General features: G+C 62.2%; 2 protein-coding genes and 1 long non-coding RNA gene across 7 annotated transcripts in view; 2 read left to right on the top strand and 1 right to left on the bottom strand.

Annotated features, from left to right (window-relative positions):
* The window catches only part of NDUFB11 (NADH:ubiquinone oxidoreductase subunit B11), a 76,612-nt gene that overhangs the window by 46,768 nt on the left and 10,275 nt on the right, over nucleotides 1–19,569 (bottom strand). The gene's annotated exons all lie outside the window — the stretch shown is intronic.
* On the top strand, nucleotides 1,060–15,769 carry CDK16 (cyclin dependent kinase 16). Of its 5 annotated transcripts, none has more exons than XM_067552159.1 (18): nucleotides 1,060–1,460; nucleotides 7,562–7,701; nucleotides 9,174–9,299; nucleotides 10,078–10,211; nucleotides 10,455–10,580; nucleotides 10,902–10,958; nucleotides 11,329–11,443; nucleotides 11,568–11,662; nucleotides 11,775–11,837; nucleotides 11,936–12,059; nucleotides 12,368–12,488; nucleotides 13,037–13,134; nucleotides 13,241–13,346; nucleotides 13,502–13,544; nucleotides 13,976–14,066; nucleotides 14,300–14,424; nucleotides 14,821–14,870; nucleotides 15,197–15,769. In XM_067552159.1, exons 1-17 carry the CDS (start codon nucleotides 1,108–1,110, stop codon nucleotides 14,839–14,841), a joined length of 1,938 nt encoding a protein of 645 aa, XP_067408260.1. In that variant the 5' UTR covers nucleotides 1,060–1,107; the 3' UTR covers nucleotides 14,842–14,870; nucleotides 15,197–15,769. The 5 variants fall into 5 exon arrangements, with proteins under 5 accessions (XP_067408260.1, XP_067408262.1, XP_067408263.1 ...); XM_067552160.1 differs by having other exon boundaries at nucleotides 1,065–1,460; nucleotides 14,300–14,377; XM_067552161.1 differs by lacking the exon at nucleotides 14,821–14,870 and having other exon boundaries at nucleotides 14,300–14,377.
* Nucleotides 15,780–18,876, top strand: LOC137155890 (uncharacterized). Its single transcript, XR_010920615.1, has 2 exons — nucleotides 15,780–17,190; nucleotides 17,761–18,876. It is a non-coding gene; the product is annotated as an uncharacterized lncRNA (long non-coding RNA).

Here is a 19,569-nt window from a genome sequence, read left to right as displayed (position 1 = left end):
CCTATTTTTTAAAATCTACTCCCACCCCATTGTGGCCTGTGGATTAAACCATTATCAACCTCTATTGATGACCATGTTTTACGCCTTCCCCACCCAACCCCCTTTGTTCACGGGCTAGTATTTAAATAGGGTTCTGAAAATGGTATTAACTGGGTTTTTGTAGTTTATAAATTTTGGAGTCCAGCTATATAAAATCCCCCACCCAGTTTGCTCTGTGGTAGCGCCCAACTGTTCCTGGACCCTTTCAGTGGGCCAAACTATCGCCCCCGTGTGAGAGGGGAGAATGGAGACTCCCCTTCCGCATCAGACTTTCTAATTTTCCCTGTCTCTCAGACCTGTAATTACCGTTTGTGCTGTGGTTAATTGTATTACACACCGTGGTTTAAATTTCCTTTGTTTCTATTGCCCAGTCCTATTATATATGTGAAAACCTCTATTTTTAATGGTATCGCCCACCCGCTCCGCTAGGAGAGAGAGCGAGAGAAGCGGTTGGGCGAGCTCACTCTGGATTGTAGGGGTGGAAAATGGAGCTGGCCAATACATGGTTTATCTTTTTCCACACTCCTCTTTGTGCTTCAATAGTCTCAGAGACGCAGATAGAGAGGGGATCTGTGGCTCGGGTTGGCTACCAACTCGATTAAACAGGAAAACCCCGCCATTGCATTCCCCCGCTGCTGGTTATAATGGTACAGCCCGAATAGGGGTGAGAGGAGGAGAAGACGGTTGGGGACTTTTCCATTGAGGAGGGAGAAGACAGTTAGGAACATACCATTGTAAAAACGGGGGGTTAGTTTCAATTGCCTACTGGGCCCCTTTAGCAGACCTCTCCCCTTATTTAACTAATGCGTCATAATATCCCGACCCTTTATATTTTGGTCTCTCCCCATGGCTTCTGTAAAGCAAGGGAATGAGAGTTCGGCTTTCAGGGTGTTCCCCCCGCTCAGTAATGGTAGCGCCAGGACTGTTCCAGCTGGGACTGTACCAAATCAAAAGAGGGGATTTATAGCCCTCTCCCCTCTCTTTTGCCTCCTTTATTTAACACCCGCCCCTCGCGGATCTGGGGGTTGCTAATCCCTAATTCCCCCCCGCCGCCCCCTCGCGGCGCGGATGGTCTCATTTTGTCCCTGGCTGCTCCCTGTGTGTTGCCCTCCCCGGGGGCGCGGAGTGGTACGTCCCGATGGGGAGGGGGCGAAGGCCGGGCCAGAGGCCGGCGCCAGCCAGTCGCAGGGTGGGAGGTGGCCTGGGCGGAGGGGGAGGTGCTGCCGCCGCCGCTGCTGCTGCTGGCGGGGAGGAGACTGGGGCGAACCCCCCCCTCCGCGCCCGCTGCCGGACCCTGCGGGACCATGGGCGGCTGAGGGGAGCCGAGCCCCGGGCGGCCGAGCCGGCGGCCATGGCCGAGGATTACTGGGACCCGCCGCAGCAGCAGCAGCAGCGCTGAGCCCCCTGCAGCGGCAGCCAGGGTAAGAGACACCCCCGCGGGGCGGGGCGGGGCCCGGCGATCCGCCCCCTCGGGTCTGGGGGGGGGGGGTCCCCCGCGTCTTCCAGCCCGTTGCCCTGGGGATCCCCCCCGTGGGGTCAGCACCCGGCCCGTGGGATCCACCCCCAGGATCAGCACACGGGGGGGGGGCTCTGCTTGTGGGGGGTCCATGGTGACCCCCCCTCACCCTATGGGCCCCCCAGGTCCTGCCATCCCCGCTGGGCTGGGGTCCACTGTGACCGCCGAGTCCCTGGGCCATCCCCCCGTGGGAGCCGTTCACACGGGATCCCTCCTCTTCCTCGCGGGGCTGGGTGTGACCTGCCAGCCCTGGGATCGACCCCCCCGGCCTGCCTGCGATCTGCCCGCCTCACGTCCCCCGGTCTTCAGGGGTCTGTAATGACCTCTGACCTCGGGGGATCCTCTACCTGCCACCTCTGACCCCTAGGATCTACCTCCTCTGGCTGCCCCAGGTGATCCGCCCCATGGAAGGCACCCCCACCTAATTCACCTTCTCGCTGGATCCCTCTTCACTGACTAGGGGATCTGCTGCAGCCCCTGGGATCTACCTGTCCTTATCCTCCTTGGATCCACTCACCGGATCACTCTGATTCCAGCCCTTAATGAGCTGAGGGATCCATGGTGACCTTTGATCAGGAATCAACCTTCTGGCTGTTGTCGTGATTTACACACACGGGATTCCACTGCTCTTCTACTGTTTAGTCTGGAGATCTTCTGTGACCCCTGGGATCTACCCTGACCCCTCTTTCTAGGGAGCTGCACCGTGCTAATTCTTACAGTCCCAGACTTCAGGGATCCACATCTGCTGAAATCCTTTGTCACCTTGTTGAGATCTTCCCTCTTCTCTTGGGTTGGGGATCCACTCTGACCCAAGGGATCTGCGTTGATCCCATCACACCCAGGTCCCTGGGAATCTGCCCTCACTGCATTGCTCTGTCTATTATGCTGGTGATTTATTTCAGCCCAGTCACCCGTGTCTATCTGCACACCGACTAGATCCCTTTCTCCATTGTTCAGTGTTTTGGGATCTGCTCATCCTGTTTTCTTGATGTCTGGGGCATCTAGTCTGGACTGTCCTTCTTGGTGCCTTTCTCCTGACCAGCTCTGCTCCTGGCTCTGTCCCAGCAGGGATCCACTGAGCCTGTTTGCCTCTGAGATCTAGTCCTGGCTGCTGGAGGGGGAGAATAATCTGGGGTGAGCCCCTGCTGCGTTCTCTAGCTAATCTGGGGAGTCCCCAATGGCTATCCACTGTGACCTCTCACTGCGGATCTAGCCATGTCCACGGATCCCTCTGTGCTTGCTTCTTGCTCATTGCTGTGTTGGGGGCCACCAGCCGTGTAGCTGGGGGATCCACTGGTGAGGGGATCTGGTGTCTGGAATGGATCCAAGGCAGTGGGGCTGGCATGATGCACCTCTTCCCCAGCAGGGCTTTTTTTTTTTAGACTGATTGCAGGAATCCATTCTGGGAGATCCCTAGGATCTCTCCACTCACCAGATTCCTGTGCACTCAGGCTAAGTGTGTGTGTGTGATTGCTCCCAGTCCTGCTTGTGTTGGGCAGGGAAGGGGGGGCGCTCCCCTCCTGTGTGGGGTGGATCTCTGCTGACAGGCATCTGAGCTCACAGGCACTTGGCCCATGCACCTGGAGCAGGGAGAGGTGAATGGGGGAGGTGGGGGCTGGTGTGGGGCAGGGAGGGGTGAATGGGGAGGGTGGGGGTCGATGTGGGGCAGGAAGGGGTGTGTGGGTGTCACCTCCTGGGTGTGGAGTGGATCTCTGCAGTGGGGAGAGGGTTTCCTGTGAGTGAGTGACTGCAGGAATCCTGCGGGGTGGCAAGGTGGGGGCATCTTTATCCCCCCAGCCCCTATGCACGGGACGAGGGGGAGCTGGACAAGGCTGCATCTGTGTCCCTGACCTGCTGGGAATGGGGGGCGGTTTAGCAGCTGGGGTCCCCCCCAGTGGAATTAGCCACCAGCTGTTTGCTGCGAAGGCCCCAGACTCCATTAAATCTAAGTCATGCGCTTATTTTGGGTGTAGGGGCTGAGCGGGGGGGGGCTTTATCTGGCTGTGGGCTGGGGAGCCAGGGCTGGATCAGGCTGTGGGGGGTGACCAGGAGGCTGTATCAGGCTGTGTGTGTATGGGGGGGCTGGATCTGGCTGGGGTGGGGACGATGACCCAGGCTGTCTTGTGGTGGCCAATGCTTCTTGGAGAGGGTCCCACCGGGTGGGGCTGGGTGGGCAGTGGGGGCTGGGAGGTGGGCAGTTGGTGGCCCCAGTGGGAGGTTGTTGTCCCACGGACAGTGTTCACCCCACAGGCTGGGACTGTCTGAGGAGGCTGCCCCTCATCAGCTTCTGTCCCACACACTGGGGGTGGATCCGGGGCCCTTTCCATGGCTGGTGTCTGGGGGGAGAGCTGCCTGGCAGACTGGCCTTTCAAAAGCGGGTCAGTCTGGGATTGGGGGGGCTCCACTCTTGTGCCCCTGCGATGGCCTGACCCCCCCCCCCCCTCGCCCTGTCTGACCCCTGCTCTACTGCACCTGTGGATCTGGGCACAAGCCAGGCCTGGGCCTGGGGCGGCCCCTCCCCAGAGGAATAGGGTCACTGGTACTGGCACCCCTTGAGAGCCAGCAGAGAGCTGGGGGTGAGTGGAACAACGGGGGTCACCCCAGTGCCAGCTGCTGGGAACGGAACCCAGGTGTCCTGGCTCCCAGCCCCCCACTGTGTTTTGGTGGCCTTGGCGGGGGCGGGAGGGCGCTCTCTCCTGGCAGTCAGGGCTGGTTCCAATGCCCCATGTGGCGTGGGGAAGGGGGTGTGCGGCTGGAGTGGGGTAGGATGGGGGGGGTTCATGGGTGCGGGCTGGGTGAGGTCTGGGAGGATGTGGGGGCAGGGTCTGAGCCAGGGGATGGAAGTGTTTGGGGGCCACTGGGGGCTGGGGCCATGGGATGAGGGAAGGGGAGGTGGGTGTGTCTCAGGAGATGGGGCTCTTGGGATGGGGGTCGGGGACGGGGTGTCTGGGGGGGGGGGCGATATCCAGGGTTTGGATTCGTTTGGGGGAACAGGGTTCTGGGAGATGGGGGGGATCTTGTGGGGGATGGGGCTTTTGGGCGGGTACGGGTTGGAGGGTCTTGGAGGGATCACATGGCGGGGGCGGGGAGGGGAGGGGGTCTGGGGCATGGGAGATGGGGTCTTGACGGTTCCAGAGGTGCAGGACTCTGGAGGGGATGGATGGGGGTTTGGGGGGTGGGGATGGGGAGCTTGGAGGCATGAGGCTCCCAGGGGCTGGGCCAGGGCATGGGGTGTGTGGGGGGGGCAGGTCTCCCCATGGCTCCCTCTCCCTGCCTGGCCTCTCCCTGTTCTGAAAGTGTGGGTCTGGATCCCCCCATGGGGCCATTCCTTGGTTGCTGCCCTGGGACTCTGCCCCCCTCCATGTAGGTCCATCGGTCCCAGGAGGTATTAATAGCTCAGTGAGTCGCTTCCCGGGCAGCCCCTTGGCCCCTGTCCACGTGGCCGCGAGACCTGGGCCGCCTCCCTCCCTCCGGCCGAGGGGCTGTAGGATCCATGCGCCTGTGGCTCTGTGTGTGTGCGGGGGGAATTGTGGAGACAGGTGCTCTTTGGACTGATCCATAGACCCATCAGAGGTGCTCCCCTGAGCACAGCTGGGGGGGACGATCCAGGGGGCTGTGGGTTGGGAATGAGGGGCACTGGGAGGGCAGGGGGTCAGAGCTGGGCTAGCAAGGGGCTGTGGGTCGGGAGTGAGGGGCACTAGCAGAGCTGGTGCCTGGAGGGCCAAGGAGGATCTGGGGTGAGATTAAGGCCTTGGGGGGGGGCCTTGATGATGTGGTGGATCCCAACCTAAACACCAGCTCAGGGAGGGGAGCCCGGCTGCTCGGCTGCAGGAAGGTACAAGGGGAACCAACCGCTAGGAATTCAAGGCAGACGTGCTCCTGGTAGAAATAAAGCCCCGATTGTTCCTAGGGCAGGTGACAAACCATTGGGAGAAACTTCCCTGGGCTGGGCAGGGATCTCAGTGCTTGCGGGGTTGGGATGTGGGGCATGGAGAAAGGGGTCCAGGTCAGCTGAGCCCCTCTGGCTGGGGCAGGAGGGGGAGGGACCAACGGTGTCTTGGTGGATTGTGAGGTTCCAGTAGGGGCAGCAAAAGGGCTGCTGCTTGCTCTGGTCTCCCCCAAAGTCTTTTGAGAACCTCAAAAGGAGAGTGATGCTAAGTGACTGGCCCCCATTCCTCTGCCGAAGCTGGGGATAGGATGCAGGCATCCTGGCTCCCAGCCTCTCCTGCTCTAACCACTAGACCCTACAACCCTCCCAGGGTAGATGAGCTGCCAGGTGCTTCAGGAGCTCTGGGGTGGGGCTGACATGGCACAAGCCTATGCAGAAGGTCCCCTGTGTGCGGGGCAGGGGGTTGGGTTCGTGCCCTGGCACCGGGCCCCCAGTGAGCAGCTCAAGCAAAGAGGATTACACAGATTCCTCTGTCAGCTGAAGAAAGGGGGAGCGGCAGGAGGCCTGAGTTGCTCTCCAGTGGGGCCAGCACTGCCCGAGTGCCCCCTGCTGAGCCCCCCCCCCCCACTTCTCCGGCATGCCATCCCGCAAAGTCCAGCCCTGACTGGCAGGGGAGAGCGTCCCCTGCCAACCCCACCTCCTGTCCTGGGCGTTACCCCTGGAACCTACTGAGGGTGGCGGCTACGATTTGCTAATTAACCCTCATAGTAGGACCGTCCAGCTGCTGCAATCATCCTGGGACCCCTTCGCTGGTGCTAGTAGCACTTGGGACCTGTCCCCCCTGCCAATATCCCCCCCCCCCATTGAGGGCTTCCCCCCATCCCCTCCAAATCCCCCAGGCTTGTCCCACAGCCTCAAGGCCCTCCCACTCACATAAGCTCCTCCCACTCTCTGCCCACTGTCTCTGCCCATCACACCCTCCCTCTCTGAAAGCCTCTTTCAATAAGCCCGTCCCATTGTAATAGGCTCCACCCACAAACCCAAGCCCATCCCACTCATGCAGGCTCCTCCCACAAGCCTCCCCATGCCCAAGTTCCTCCTCTAAGATCCTTTCTACTCACCCCGGCTTCCCCCCAGAATCCCAAGCTCCTCCCACTAGCCCTGGCTCCTCTCACATGCCCCAAGCTCCTCCCAGTCAGCTGTTCAAACATCGCCATGGTAACGGCAAATGGCTTTGAGTTATCACTAGTCTTCAGAGTTAACAACCCATTGGCCTGAGGGCAGTGTTTCAGTCCTCCCCCACATCAGCTCCTGCACCCCCTTCCTGTGGTGTACCCCACTGTGAGTCCACCTGTAGCTGACCTTTTGGGGGAGGTATATGGGCCCAACCCCATCTCTGGGATCCTCCTCTGCTCAGGGTCCTGCTGCCCCTCTGTGGGTCTGATCCTTGAGGGTTGGGATACTTTGCTTGCTGGCCTGTGGGTCTGATCTGGAGGTGCACCAGGGTGGCTGGCCTGTGGGTCTGGTTGTGGGGGGAGGTGGGGGACACTGGCTGACCGGCCTGTGGGTCTGATGGGAGGGAGCGGGCCATTGGCTGGCTGGCCCGTGGGTCTGATCCAGGGGGTGCTGGCTGTGCTGCGGGGTGACTAATCCAGCTGGGTTGTCCTTTCACAGGGGCTGTGTCCTGTCCCCATGTCTGCGTAAAGGGCAGTGACATGCAGGGGTGGAAAGGTTGGCTCCATGCACGGCCCTGGCACACTCCACTCAGCATGGCCCTTAGCTGGGGAACTAGGGCTTGCCAGGAGTAGGGGCACGGCAGGGGGCACTCGCCCCTGGCAGTCAGGGCTGGGTGCTAAGGGGTGCCGTGCTGCTGGGAGTGGGGCAGGGGTCTCATGAGTAGTACATTTCCCTGGACTCTCCCCTAGAGTTTTCCCCAACTGACCTACCCTGGAGGTGGCTGCATCCCAGCACCAGGCGAGCCACCCCCGTGCAGCGTTATGTGTGGCTGTTCCCCGGCTGCTCCAGCCCAGAAGTGGCTGCATCCCAGGGCTGGGTTAGCTGTCCCCAGGTGCCTGATCTGGAGTTGAAGTCTGTGGTGTCCTCTCCCCTCCATGCAGCGGCCCTAGCCCTGGCCCCACCATGGATCGGATGAAGAAGATCAAGAGGCAGCTCTCGATGACCCTGCGGGGGAGCCGGACGGCCGAGAAGAACCTCAATGAGCAGATCAACATCGAGGAGAACAACAGCAGTGACACTGGTGAGCCCCTCCCCCAGCTGGGCCCACCAGGCACCCTGGGTGTCCGGGGGTAACTCCGCCCACCCCTGCAACTCCCCCTGACACCTCTCTGTGCCAGGTGTGGACGGGATCTGGGCTGAGACCCACCCTTCCAGCTGGCTTTGCCAGTGACTGCGCTTTTAAGCCATTTTGGGAGCCTGGCTTCCCCTTTAAGGTGTTCTCTGGGCGTAACCGCTCCTTTAAGACTGTTCCACTTACAAGATTGTGCCTTAAAGGGATCTGTGGGTAAGGCCACCCTTTTAAGGCTTTCTGTAGTCATAACCACCCCTTTAAGATGTCCCTTGGGCATGGCTGTCCTTATGTGATGCTCCATGGGCGTTACTGGTTCTTTAAGATGTCCCTTGGGTATGGCTGCCCCTTTAAGGGGGTGGGGGGGAATCCGTGGACGTAGCTGCCCCTTTAAGACTTCTGTTGCTGTGCTTGTGCCATGGTCTCTGGAGGTGGCCACCCCTTTAAGAGCTGTCTCCCCTTACCTACTCATCCCAACCTCTGCATTGCTGGCAGCCCAATTGGGAACCAACCTTGGCACCTAGCTGGGCACTGATTGGTTGGGCTCCCTAGGAGTGGCCAATGGCCAGTGGAACATACCATCCTACTTTGACTGCAGGGGTGTGACCCCCTGGTGATTGAACCAAAGCAATTAACCCTGAATGGGTGTGAGCTGGGTTGGGTGGCACTGGGGGCCTGGACTCCTTGGTTCCCTCCCCAGTGCTGGGAGGGGAGTGCAGTCTAGTGGTTAGAGCAGGGAGCTGGGGGCCAGGACTCCTGGGTTCTCTCCCTGGCGCTGGGAGGGGAGTGGGGTTAGAGCGGGGGGGGGGGGGGTTAGTGATGCTGTTGGGTTGGGGCTGTGCGGGTTGAGGGCCGGAATGGAGAAGGTGGGGGCCCAGTGCTTTGGCTTGATGTGAGCCCCTTGGGGACAGAGGGCGTCCATGGCCCCACACAGCTTGTCGCCCCCCCCCCCCCCCCCCCCCTCCAACGCAGGCGTCCCAGGTTTTGTTTCTGTTCTGTTGTATTTTTGTTTCTTCATTTTCTTTTTCTTTTTCTTTTTTGTCTGTGTTTAATTTCTGCCCCCTCCCCTGCCCCATCCCTTCTGGGTGTGTGACCCCACCACCTACCCATGGGCTGGGTGACCCCTCCCCTTCCCTCCAGTTCTGTAACCCCCCCCCCATATTCTCCCCTTCCTTTTGGGCTGTGATGCCTTCATATCTACCTCCCAATCCCCTCTGTCTGTTTGATTCCCCCCCCCCCGGCCCCGGCTGTGCAACCCCCCCCCCCCCCGCACCATCTCTGTGGTGTCCTCACTGACCCCCCCCATCCCCTCCTTCAATCTGTCTGTCCTTGTGGGATGCCGCTCCCACATCTATCTCCCCCACCCTGTCTTGTGCCCCCCCTGTGCTGGGCTCCCCCTGCGCCCCGTGTCTCGTGCCCCCCAGGCCCAGCGGGGAAGAGCGGGCGTCCCTGGGGCGCCTCGCGCAGCGTCTATTCCTTCCTGCAGCACCGGCCGCGCCCAGGCGTGACCCGTAGCCTGAGCGCCCACCTCGCCCGTGCCAGCCGACTAGGTGACTATGGAGGGGCAGGGCAGACCCTGGGGCTGCTCCCCCCCCGCTGGGCTGACCACAGCTCGGAAAAGGGAGTGGGGTTTAGTGGTCAGAGCGGAGGCGGGGCTGGGAGTAAGGACTCCTGGGTTCTCTCCCAGACTCCAGTGGGGGCTAGTGGTCAGAGATGGGGGGGGGGACTCGTGGGCTGCCATGCCAGGGGAGTGGGGGCCCCCCACCCTTTCAGTGGCTGTTTGTGGTTGATCGTGTGGGCGGCTGAGCCGGGCTAAGCAGGATGCGGAGGGCAGCGAGGGGGGGCCCTGGTGGGGCGGGTCATTCCTTTATAGTTACAGCTCTGGGCACCGGCCCCTGGGCCCCCTGTCAGCTGCTTTTGGCATGTGCCGGCTGCTGCACGGTGAGAGGGGCCGGGCGCACCCGGCTGTGTGGGGAGGGAGAGGCGGGGGCTGGCTGGGAGGGGGCTCCAGCTGGGGGCACTGGGAGGGCTGCTGACTGGGGGGGGGGGGGGGCTATGTCGGTGCTGGCTGGGAAGTCCCCAGCAGGGGGTGCTGGGGGGGTGCTGGCTGGGGGGGGCCATGTGTGTCGGTGCTGGCTGCGAGTCTCCAGCAGGGGGCGCTGTGTGTGTGCGCGTGCACGCGCAGGGGGCTGACTGGGGGATCTCCAGCCGGGGATGCTGTGGGGTCTCCAGTGGGGGGCGCTGTGTGCAGGTGGTGTGGGGGGGGGTGGGGAGGTGCCATCCGTCCATGGCGCCGGTAACCCCCCCTCTGCTCTGCCGCGCCCCCAGAGATGGTGCAGGAGGACGTGAAGATGGGCTCGGACGGGGAGAGCGACCAGGCGTCCGGCACCTCCTCCGACGAGGTCCAGTCCCCCGTGCGCGTCCGCATGCGCCACAGCTCAGCCCGCAAGATCTCCTCTGAGGTGGGGCCGGGCTCCCAGGGGTGGGGAGGGGGAGAGCCTGGGGGACGGGGGGCAGGAGGGGGTTCATGTGCAGAGGGGATCTGGGGGGCTCATAGGGGGAGGTGGAGGGTTGGGGGAGAAAGGACCCGGGGGCTGGGAGGAGAGGGTCCAGGGGGAGACGGAAGATCCAGGGGCATGGGGGGAGGGCTGGGGGTCTCTGCCCACAGCAGTGACCGCCCCCCCCCCCCCCCCCCATGTCCCCAGGACATCAACAAGCGGCTCTCGCTGCCGGCCGACATCCGCCTGCCCGAGGGCTGCCTGGAGAAGCTGGCACTAAACAGCCCCTTGTTCGACCAGCCCCTCAGCCGCCGCCTGCGCCGCGTCTCCCTGGTGAGAGCCCTGCCCCATGGCCCTGCCCCACGGCGCACAGCACCCCACCCAATAGCCAGCATCCCCACTGCACAGCGCCCCCCAGCCAGCCCCCTTGCAACCTCCACATGCCCCCAGCCGGCGTCCCGTCCCCCCAGCACCCTTTAGTCAGCGTCCCTGCTCCAGAGCCAGCGCTCCCGCCCCACAGCCTCCCCACGGCCAGCGCCCCACGGCCCCCCTGCTGGGAGCTCCCTGGCGCCGGTGCCTATAGCCAGCATTCCTGCCCCACAGCACCCCCCGCGGCCCCCGGCTGGCGTCTCATGGCCGCTCTCTCTCCCGCAGTCTGAGATCGGCTTCGGGAAGCTGGAGACGTACGTGAAGCTGGACAAGCTGGGAGAGGTGGGCCTGGGGGCGGGGTGGGGGGTGGGGATCTCGGGCCCTGACCCTAAATATCCCCCCGCCCCCAATCAGACCTAAGTGATGGGATTAGGGCATGATGGGGTGGGGAGGGGGAGAAAGTGCCATGGGGTGAGGGAGAAGGCATGGGGCAGGGAGCTATAGGGCATGGGACGGGCCATGGGGTGGGAGGTGGGGGTGGCTGGGGAGGGGAGGCCATGGGGTTGAGGATCAGGGGCCTGGGCTGGGGATGCCCTGGAGTGGGGCGTCACGGGGCAGGGAAGGAGGGTGAGTGGCTGGTTCGGGGAAAGGATCCATGGGGCAGGAGGGCCCCCGGCTGTGACCCCAAGGCCCTCCCCTCGCTGCCCCACAGGGGACGTACGCCACCGTCTACAAAGGCAAGAGCAAACTGACCGACAACCTGGTGGCGCTGAAGGAAATTCGCCTGGAGCATGAGGAGGGGGCGCCCTGCACGGCCATCCGTGAAGGTACCCACCGGGGGGCCGGCTGGGGGGGCTGGGGGACGGCTGGAGGGGGTGGCTGAGGCACCAGGGGGCCGGCTGGGGGGCTGAGGCGCCGGGGGGCCAGGTTCACTCGCCGTCTCTCTCCCAGTGTCCCTGCTGAAGGACCTGAAACATGCCAACATAGTGACCCTGCATGACATCATCCACACGGAGAAGTCGCTGACCCTGGTCTTCGAGTACCTGGTGAGCGCTGGGCTGGCTCCGCACCGGGGGGGGAGGGCTGGATCGGGGCCACTGCCCCCTAGGGGACCCCAGTGTCCGAGCGGGGCTCCTTGACCCTGCTCTGCTCTTGCAGGACAAGGACCTGAAGCAGTATCTGGATGACTGCGGCAACCTCATCAACATGCACAACGTCAAGGTGAGCGCGGGCGCCCCGGGCAGGGGAGCTCCTGGGACCTCCCCACCCCCGGCTGGGCCAGGCTGACATCGTCCCTCTGTCTGTCTGCCCGTGCCCAGCTCTTCCTCTTCCAGCTGCTGCGGGGCCTGGCGTACTGCCACCGGCAGAAGGTGCTGCACCGCGACCTCAAGCCGCAGAACCTGCTCATCAACGAGCGTGGCGAGCTCAAGCTGGCCGACTTCGGTGAGAGCTCGGCCCCCCGGGACCTCCCATCCCGGCCCCCTGGGACCCCCCACCCCAGAACCCCCTCTCCCGGTCCCCTGAGAACCCCCCACCGCAGAACCTGCTCACAGCGAGCCCCAGCTGGCTGACTTCAGTGAGAGGCTGGCCCCTTGGGGGCCCCCCAGTCCTCCAGAGTCCCCCATCCTGGTCCCCGGCCCCTGGATCTCCCCTGTTGCCCTGGACCCCCAGCACCCCAACTGCTCCTCCAGACCCCCAGTGCCCGCCCGGGGGGCTCGCGTGGTGCCATTTCCCCCTCTCTTCCCCCCCAGGTCTGGCGCGTGCCAAGTCCATCCCCACCAAGACGTACTCCAACGAGGTGGTGACGCTCTGGTACCGGCCCCCCGACATCCTGCTGGGCTCCACCGAGTACTCCACGCAGATCGACATGTGGTGAGCGGGGGCGCCTGGGGGAGAGCCCTGCCTGGCCCGGGCCCCCTCTCCCCGCCCCGCCTGGAATCCACCCCGCCTGCCTGGCCTGGCCCCCCTCCAGTCCCCCCACACCCAACCCTTCCCATTCCTCTTGGGTCCACCCTCCAGAATGCATCTTCCCTCCTGCCCACTGTGCCCTGATCCCCCTTCTCCTCCCACCCTCCCCTGGTCCCCTGGACCCCCTCCAGCTCCACTGTCCAGGCCCTGCCCCCCCTCACTCCTGCTCCCTTACCCCACGTGGTGACCCCCTGCAGTCCCCAGCCTCCCCCCGCTCTACCCAGCGGGGCCTGAGCAGTGACACTGATGTGCCCCTCACACCTGCCCAGTGGGAGGGAGGAGACGGGGGGCCCGGTCCCGTCCCATGGCCTGCGGCCCCGGTGGTTTTGCCCTCACACGTGCTGGGGCTCAGGTGTTGGCCTTTGGGCGCCCGTGGGGATCGGGGGACCGTGCCAGGGAGACACCCCAGCTCTGGGACCCGGCCCCCTGACCCCAGCGCCTCTCTCTTGCAGGGGCGTGGGCTGCATATTCTATGAGATGTCCACGGGCCGCCCGCTCTTCCCCGGCTCCACCGTGGAGGAGCAACTGCACTTCATCTTCCGCATCCTCGGTGAGACCGTTGGGGGGGGCGCATGGTGGGCTGCAGGGGGTAGGCGGGGGGGGGCTCAGTGGGGCCCTGTTGCATCCTCACCCCACCCCATCTGCCCCCTGCCCAGGGACCCCTACCGAGGAGACGTGGCCGGGCATCCTGTCCAACGAGGAGTTCCGCTCCTACAACTACCCCAAGTACCGGCCTGAGGCCCTGCTCCACCACGCGCCCAGGTGAGCCCAGGCGGTGCTGCACATGGAGGGGGGGGACTTTGGGGGCCTGATCCCCCTCGGGGCTGCAGAGGGAGGCAGATCCCCCCAGGGAGGGAGAGGGCTGGGGGGCCGGATCCCCCTGGCGGTTCATGTTATTTCCCATCTCCCCCCTGCAGGCTGGACACGGACGGAGCCGACCTGCTGGGGAAACTGCTGCAGGTGAGAGATTGGGGCGGGGGGAGGGTTTACACTGGCATATAGCAGGGGCTGGGGGGGTGGCAGGGGGCTCTGGAGGTGAGGGGGGGCTGGTCTTGGGGGGTGGGAGCAGAATCTTGGGGCCTGGTGTCTGTGCTCTGTGACCCCGCCCCTCTGGGGGCATGTCCACAAACTGACCCCGCCTCTCTGTGGGGGGCGTGTCCATGAGCTCTGTCCCCGCCCATTTGCCCCCTGCTGCTGCCCTGTATGTGTCCTCTGACCCCACCCAAATGCTGTCTGGCCCCGTCTCTGGGGCAGGTCTGGGTCCTCAGGCTCCACCCCTGGGGGTGTATCTGGACCAGTAACTCCGCCCTGTGGGCTGTCCCTGCCTGTGGGGGCGTGTCTGGGCCACTGGCTCCGCCCTCTAACGCAGCCCGTGGGGCGTGTCTGGGCAGTTCGAGGGGCGGAAGCGGATGGCAGCGGCGGAGGCCATGGGGCATCTCTTCTTCCACAGCCTGGGCGAGCGTGTCACGAAGCTCCCGGACAGTGAGTTACCCACCGGGGCGGGGGGCTGGGGTCAAGCTGGGGGCTGGACATGGGGGGGCTGAGTCGGGCGGGGGTTAGGTGGGCGACTGGAGGAAGGGGGAGGTGTTATGAATTGGGGTGGGGCCTGGGCTGAGGGTGTATAGATTTGGGGGCAGGGCTGAGTGGGGGCGGGGAGGTTATGGGGCAGTGGGGGGCAGGGCCGGGGGAGCTGTGACCCTCCCGTGTCTCCGCAGCCACGTCCATATTTGCACTAAAGGAGATTCAGCTACAGAAGGAGACGGGGCTGCGCTCGGCTTCCCTGCCCGACTCAGGTGAGACGTGCAGCCCCCCGCCCCCCACAGCCCCCCGCCCGCCTCAGGTGAGCCCCCCATGGCGCCCTCTCCCAGGGATGGCCCCGACCGACACCCCCGACCCCTGTACCTTCTGCCCACACGGACCTGCTCCCCTCCCTCCGGTGCCACCCCCTCCCGCTGGGGACAGGCCCCTCCCACCGACACCCCTCCCCCCCCACTAAGGACAGGCCCCTCCCACTGACTCCCCCACCTATCTCTCCTTGGGGGTGTTAGAGCATCTCTGAACCCCCCCCCCCGCGTGCAGCTGAGACCCCCCTCCCCCCACCCAGAGGAGGGGATGGGACGGGGGCACCCACAGCACGGGCGCTGGAGCCCCTCCCCCCGCTTGCAGACCTCCCCCCGGCCCCGGGCCCCCCCCCCCCCCCCCGGCCGCACGGTGAACGCTCTCTCCTCTCCCGCAGGGGGCGCCGCCTTCCGGGTAGTGGACACTGAATTTTAGCCTGCGGGTCAGGTACCTTCCCCCCCCCCATCCCTCCTGTGCCCCCCCCAGCTCTCAGCATGGCCCCCATCACCGCCCCCCCCACCCCCCAGGCTTCCTCCTCCAGATCCCTCCCCCAGCTGGGAGTGCATGGGGCACCCCACTCCTCCCTGCCCTCCCCCATTGCCCCGATACACGCCTGCCAAGGGGCGATGTGTTGTCTGTACCTGCCCTGTGCACGGGGTGGGCAGTATGGGGGCGTGGGGGGGGGGACACAGGCTGGGGGGACAATTGGGGGGAGGAATCCCAGCAGGGGGTGGGGGTCACCATCTCCCTTTAACCCTTTGCTCCCCCCACAGTGAACGGGCAGAACCGACGGCCCAGCTTACAGTTGTGACCCCACCGAGCCGCAGTGACGTGGGGGGGGCCGGGAGATGGACTGAAATAAACAGCCCCCCCCCCCAGCCGGGACTCCGCCCCTTTGTGTTGGACGCCGCCCTCAGGCTTGATCCCCTCCGGGGAGGGGCGGTGCTGGCTGGACAGTAGATGCCCCCCCCCAGTGTTTAAGTTTTATTTTTTCAAGGCAATATTATAAATATAGAGAAATAATCTATAACACCCCCTCACCCCTGCCAGGAGGGATGGGTGTGGGGGGGCTGTTTGCACATAGGGGGGGCTACCCAGACCCCCCCCTGTTATGTTTCCATGGAGATGTTTGGTTCTGCCCTGCTGTGGGGGAGGGGGCCATAACTCCTCCTGTGCCCCCCAGGATCCAGAGGGAGTGATCCAGTGGGTTATATTCTGTGTATCACTTGCCCCCTTTTTTCATATCCTCCTCTCCAGTCCCCCACATCCCCACAGCTGTGGGGACAGAAGTCTTCCAGATGTGGGGGGAATAGGGGAGCCTGCTGTTGCAGGTGTGTGTGTGTGTGTGTGTGTGTGTGTGTGTGTGTGTGTGTGTGTGTATGGGGTGGGGGGGTGCACCCAGATGTGGTAGGTCCCTTTGCAGTGGTGCGGGGGGTCCTCTGCAATCTACACCCTCCTCTGCATCAGAGCGATGTGTCCGAGGAGAGTCCCCTCCCCCCGCATGTCCCTGCCTGTAGGGCTTAGCTCTGCCCCTGAACTAGGCCCCGCCCCCCACATCCTGCTGGGTCAACCTGTGGGGTGAATGCCGGCTCATGCCGGTGACTTCAGTGGGGTGGCTGTTGGTTCCCCTTCCCCGCTCAGTACTCAGGGCTCACTCGGGGCTAGCTGCATCTTTCTCTCAGCCCTTACTCCTATGTTACTCGGCCCTTACTCTGTCTGTACTCATTCATATTACTCAGCCCTTACTCCTTCTTTACTTGAATTTTACTCTGCCCCTAATCATGTTACTCAGTCCTTACTCTGCCCCTGTTCCCATAGTGCTCTGCCCTTAATTGACCCCTACTCAGATGATACTTAGCCCCACTCAGTCCTTACACAAATGTTACTCTGCCACTAACATCTTATTCAACCCTTACTTAGCTCCTACTCCAACCTTACTCAGTCCATTGGCCCCTTATTTGGCTTCTACTCAAATGTTACTCAGCCCCACTCTGGCCTTACACAAATGTTACTCAGTCCTTACTCAGTCCTTTCTCAGAACTTACTTGGCCCTTCCTCAGCTCTTATACAAACGTTAGCCTGTAGTCAGCCCCTAGCATGCTCCTGGCTTGGCCATACTCATATGTTACTCAGCCCCTCCTCGATCATTTCCCAGAGGCTGCACTCAGCACTTGCCCCCATCCCTAACCATTACCCTACTTCATCTCCTATGCGGCTGCTACTCTCTACTTAGTGCTTAGTCCACGCTCACTCATTATTCAGCCTAGTCTGCCCTCACTCAAACATTATTCTGTAGTTACTCAATCCCTACTCACCTGTTACTCAGCCCTTATCCTGTCTCAGCTTAGTTGTTACCCCAGTCCCTGCTCAAAACTGACGTAGTCTTTAGACAAACATTACTCCATCCTTACTCAAGCTTTATGCTGTCCTTAGCTGGTTGGTCACACGTGGCTTGGCCCTTACGCCCTAGAGCCGGAGGGAGGTTAGAGTAGCAGGTTGAGTTGGAGGACTGGGGTAACAGAAATGAAATTCACTAGGACAAAGGGGACGGTCACATGGGGAGGGGGAGTAGGAAGAATTTTGGCTGTAAGCCGGGGCCCTCCAGAGTGACCTGGGCGTGTGGGACGGTCACAGGAGGACGTTCAAAAAGCCAGTGCGCTGCGAGGAGGGAGCAGGTGAGGGATTTCCAGCAGGGAGGGAGACGTGCTCATACCCAGGGCCCAGTGCTGGTCACCCATGTGCAGACCAAGGAATGCAGACGCGCCAGGTGCAATGAGCGTGGCTGAGACGATGGGGGAGGAGCTGAGAACGTGGGCGGAGGGGCCCCCGCTGGCTCTCTAAATATGGACTGAGGAGGAGGAGGGTGTGGAGCAGCAGCAAGGGGCAGAGGCCCCCGCTAGTGTGATGCTCTTGCTGACGCAGGTTTGGACAGGCCTGAGCTCCTGGGGTGGCTGGACTAGCAGGGACTGAAGCCATGGGCGGGTACTCATCCGATACTCCGGCTGCGCCAGCCCCTGCTCGCCCTCGGCTTAGTCGATAGCCAGTCCTAAATCAAATGTTACTCTGACCTTCCCTGTTACTCAGGCACAGCACTGTGCTTACTCCATCCCTACTTCTGTGTTAGCAGCTGTGGCTCTCCACGCAGCCCCATCCAGTCTTAGCTTAAATGTTACTCTGTCCTTACTCAACGGGTACTCATTCCACAGCCAAACAGTGTTCCAGCCGTACTCAAGGGCTGTTCAGTCTCCAGCTGCCACCTCCTCAATTACAGCCTTACTCAGCCCTTACACAAGTGTTACTCAGCCCTTACCCAAAGAGTACTCCATCCTTAGTCCAGGATGCTACTCAGTCCTGGCTTAGGTGTTCAGTCCTTACTCAAAGAGTAATCTGACTTTCCTAAAATGTCACTACCTCCTTACTCAAACACTACTCAATCTGTACTGAAACACCACCATTTCTCAAAAGTTACTCAGTCCCTACCCAGCCCCTACTCTGACCATTAGAGAGTGCTTACTCTTACTCAAATGTTATTAAATCCTCACTCAAATGTGACTCGATCCACACCTAGCCCTTACTTTGGCTTAATCGATTTGTTACTCCCGCATTATTCAAACACTACTTCTTCCTTACTCAAATGTTATTTGGTCCCTTTCCAGCCCCTGCCCAGTCTTACGTGAGTTGTTACTCAATCATTAGTTAAACACTACTCAGTCATTACTCTGTCCTTACTCACTTGTTACTCAGGCAAATCCCTCCTTGTCTGTGCTCTAGTCCAGCACTGCTCAGGATTGGACCTTATGTCCCTCCCCACCTCCTCCAGCCCCATCCTGCAGCCCCCACACTCACTAGCGGCCCTGATGGACTCGGGCCAGGCTGTCCCCAGCGAAGGGCTTTGTGTGCTCCCGGCTCCCCTAGCGCCTAGGAGGGATCAACTGCACTTGGAGGGGCTAAGCCTTTAATGCTGGGGTAAAGGGCAGGGGTTTGAACCCCGGTGGGGGAGTGTCAGTTTGAAGGCGGTCCCTATATCCCTCCTGCAGTGCACCCCTCCCGAACTATATATATATAATGTGTGTGTGTCTGTATATATGTACATATCTAGCTTTTTTATATGCAGCATGTAGTGCTTGTAGGATGGAAAGTCTTTCCCTGGGAGAGCCATAACCATAGTAATAAACATAAGAATGACACCCTCCAGGTGACATGCAGCCACCTCTGGCGTGGGGCAGCTGGGGAACGGCCCTACACAACACTACACGGGGATGGCTCGCCTGGTGCTGAGATGTAGCCAGCTCCCCGAATGGCCCCCTAGACTTCACCCTGTTTCCCCTTCTGTCCCCCTGCTCTGACCCATAAGGCTCAAGGTGTTGAGGTGGGAGTTGGAGGGAGGGGGTGTCTGTTAATCCTTTCTTTGCTGGGCACCTGGCAGTGCTGGGGCTAGGGAGTGTAGCTGGGATATTGTGGCTGGGGTGCTTCCTGGGGGGTGTGGTTTGTTCAGGGATCCAGTCCTGGCAGGTGTCAGGTTCTACTGCTAGAAACCAGATCCCTGTGCAGAGAGGAGGGAGGGATCCTGGCCGTGACCCCTGCATGGAGGGGGATTCCACATCAGCTCCCTGCATGGGTAGGAAGGCAGGATCCTGGACTGGATGTCAGGCGGGAGAGGCTGGGGGACTAGAACCAGGTCCCCGGGGGGTGGAGAGAGAGCCAGGAGTGGATCTCTGCCTGCAGAGGAAGGGGGATCCCCTAATGGATCCAGGCACGGGGAGGAGGGAGGACTCTTGGTCCGGATTCCTGTGTGGAGAAGAGGGGATCCCACAGGATCCCTGGAGAGTGAGGAGGGAGGGGGAGGCCAGAGTAGATCCTTGCACAAAGAGGGGAATCCTGGACTGGATTTCCATGGGTGGGGGTGTCTGCACTGGCCTGGATTCAGTAGGGACAGAGACACCCCTCCCCCTGCCAGCCGTCTAGCTGGGGGGTGGGGCTCTGTCTGTCGGGGGGGGGGGGGGGGTTGTCTCAGTAGGCGCAGGGTAACCCAGCTGTACATATCAGGGTGTCTGGGGCGGGGCTGGATCCGAGCTGTGGGGCAGGGAGCCCCGGTTCCCGTGTCCAAGTGGGGCCGCGGCCCGTGTGTGGAAACATTAAAATCTCC

This window comes from Emydura macquarii, unplaced genomic scaffold (genome assembly GCF_026122565.2).
Source record: "Emydura macquarii macquarii isolate MOO-44397 ecotype Brisbane River unplaced genomic scaffold, CSIRO-AGI_Emac_v2 contig_1386, whole genome shotgun sequence".
Lineage (NCBI taxonomy): Eukaryota > Metazoa > Chordata > Testudines > Chelidae > Emydura > Emydura macquarii.
Note: the sequence above shows the minus strand (reverse complement) of the source record. Positions and strands in the feature narration are given on the sequence as shown.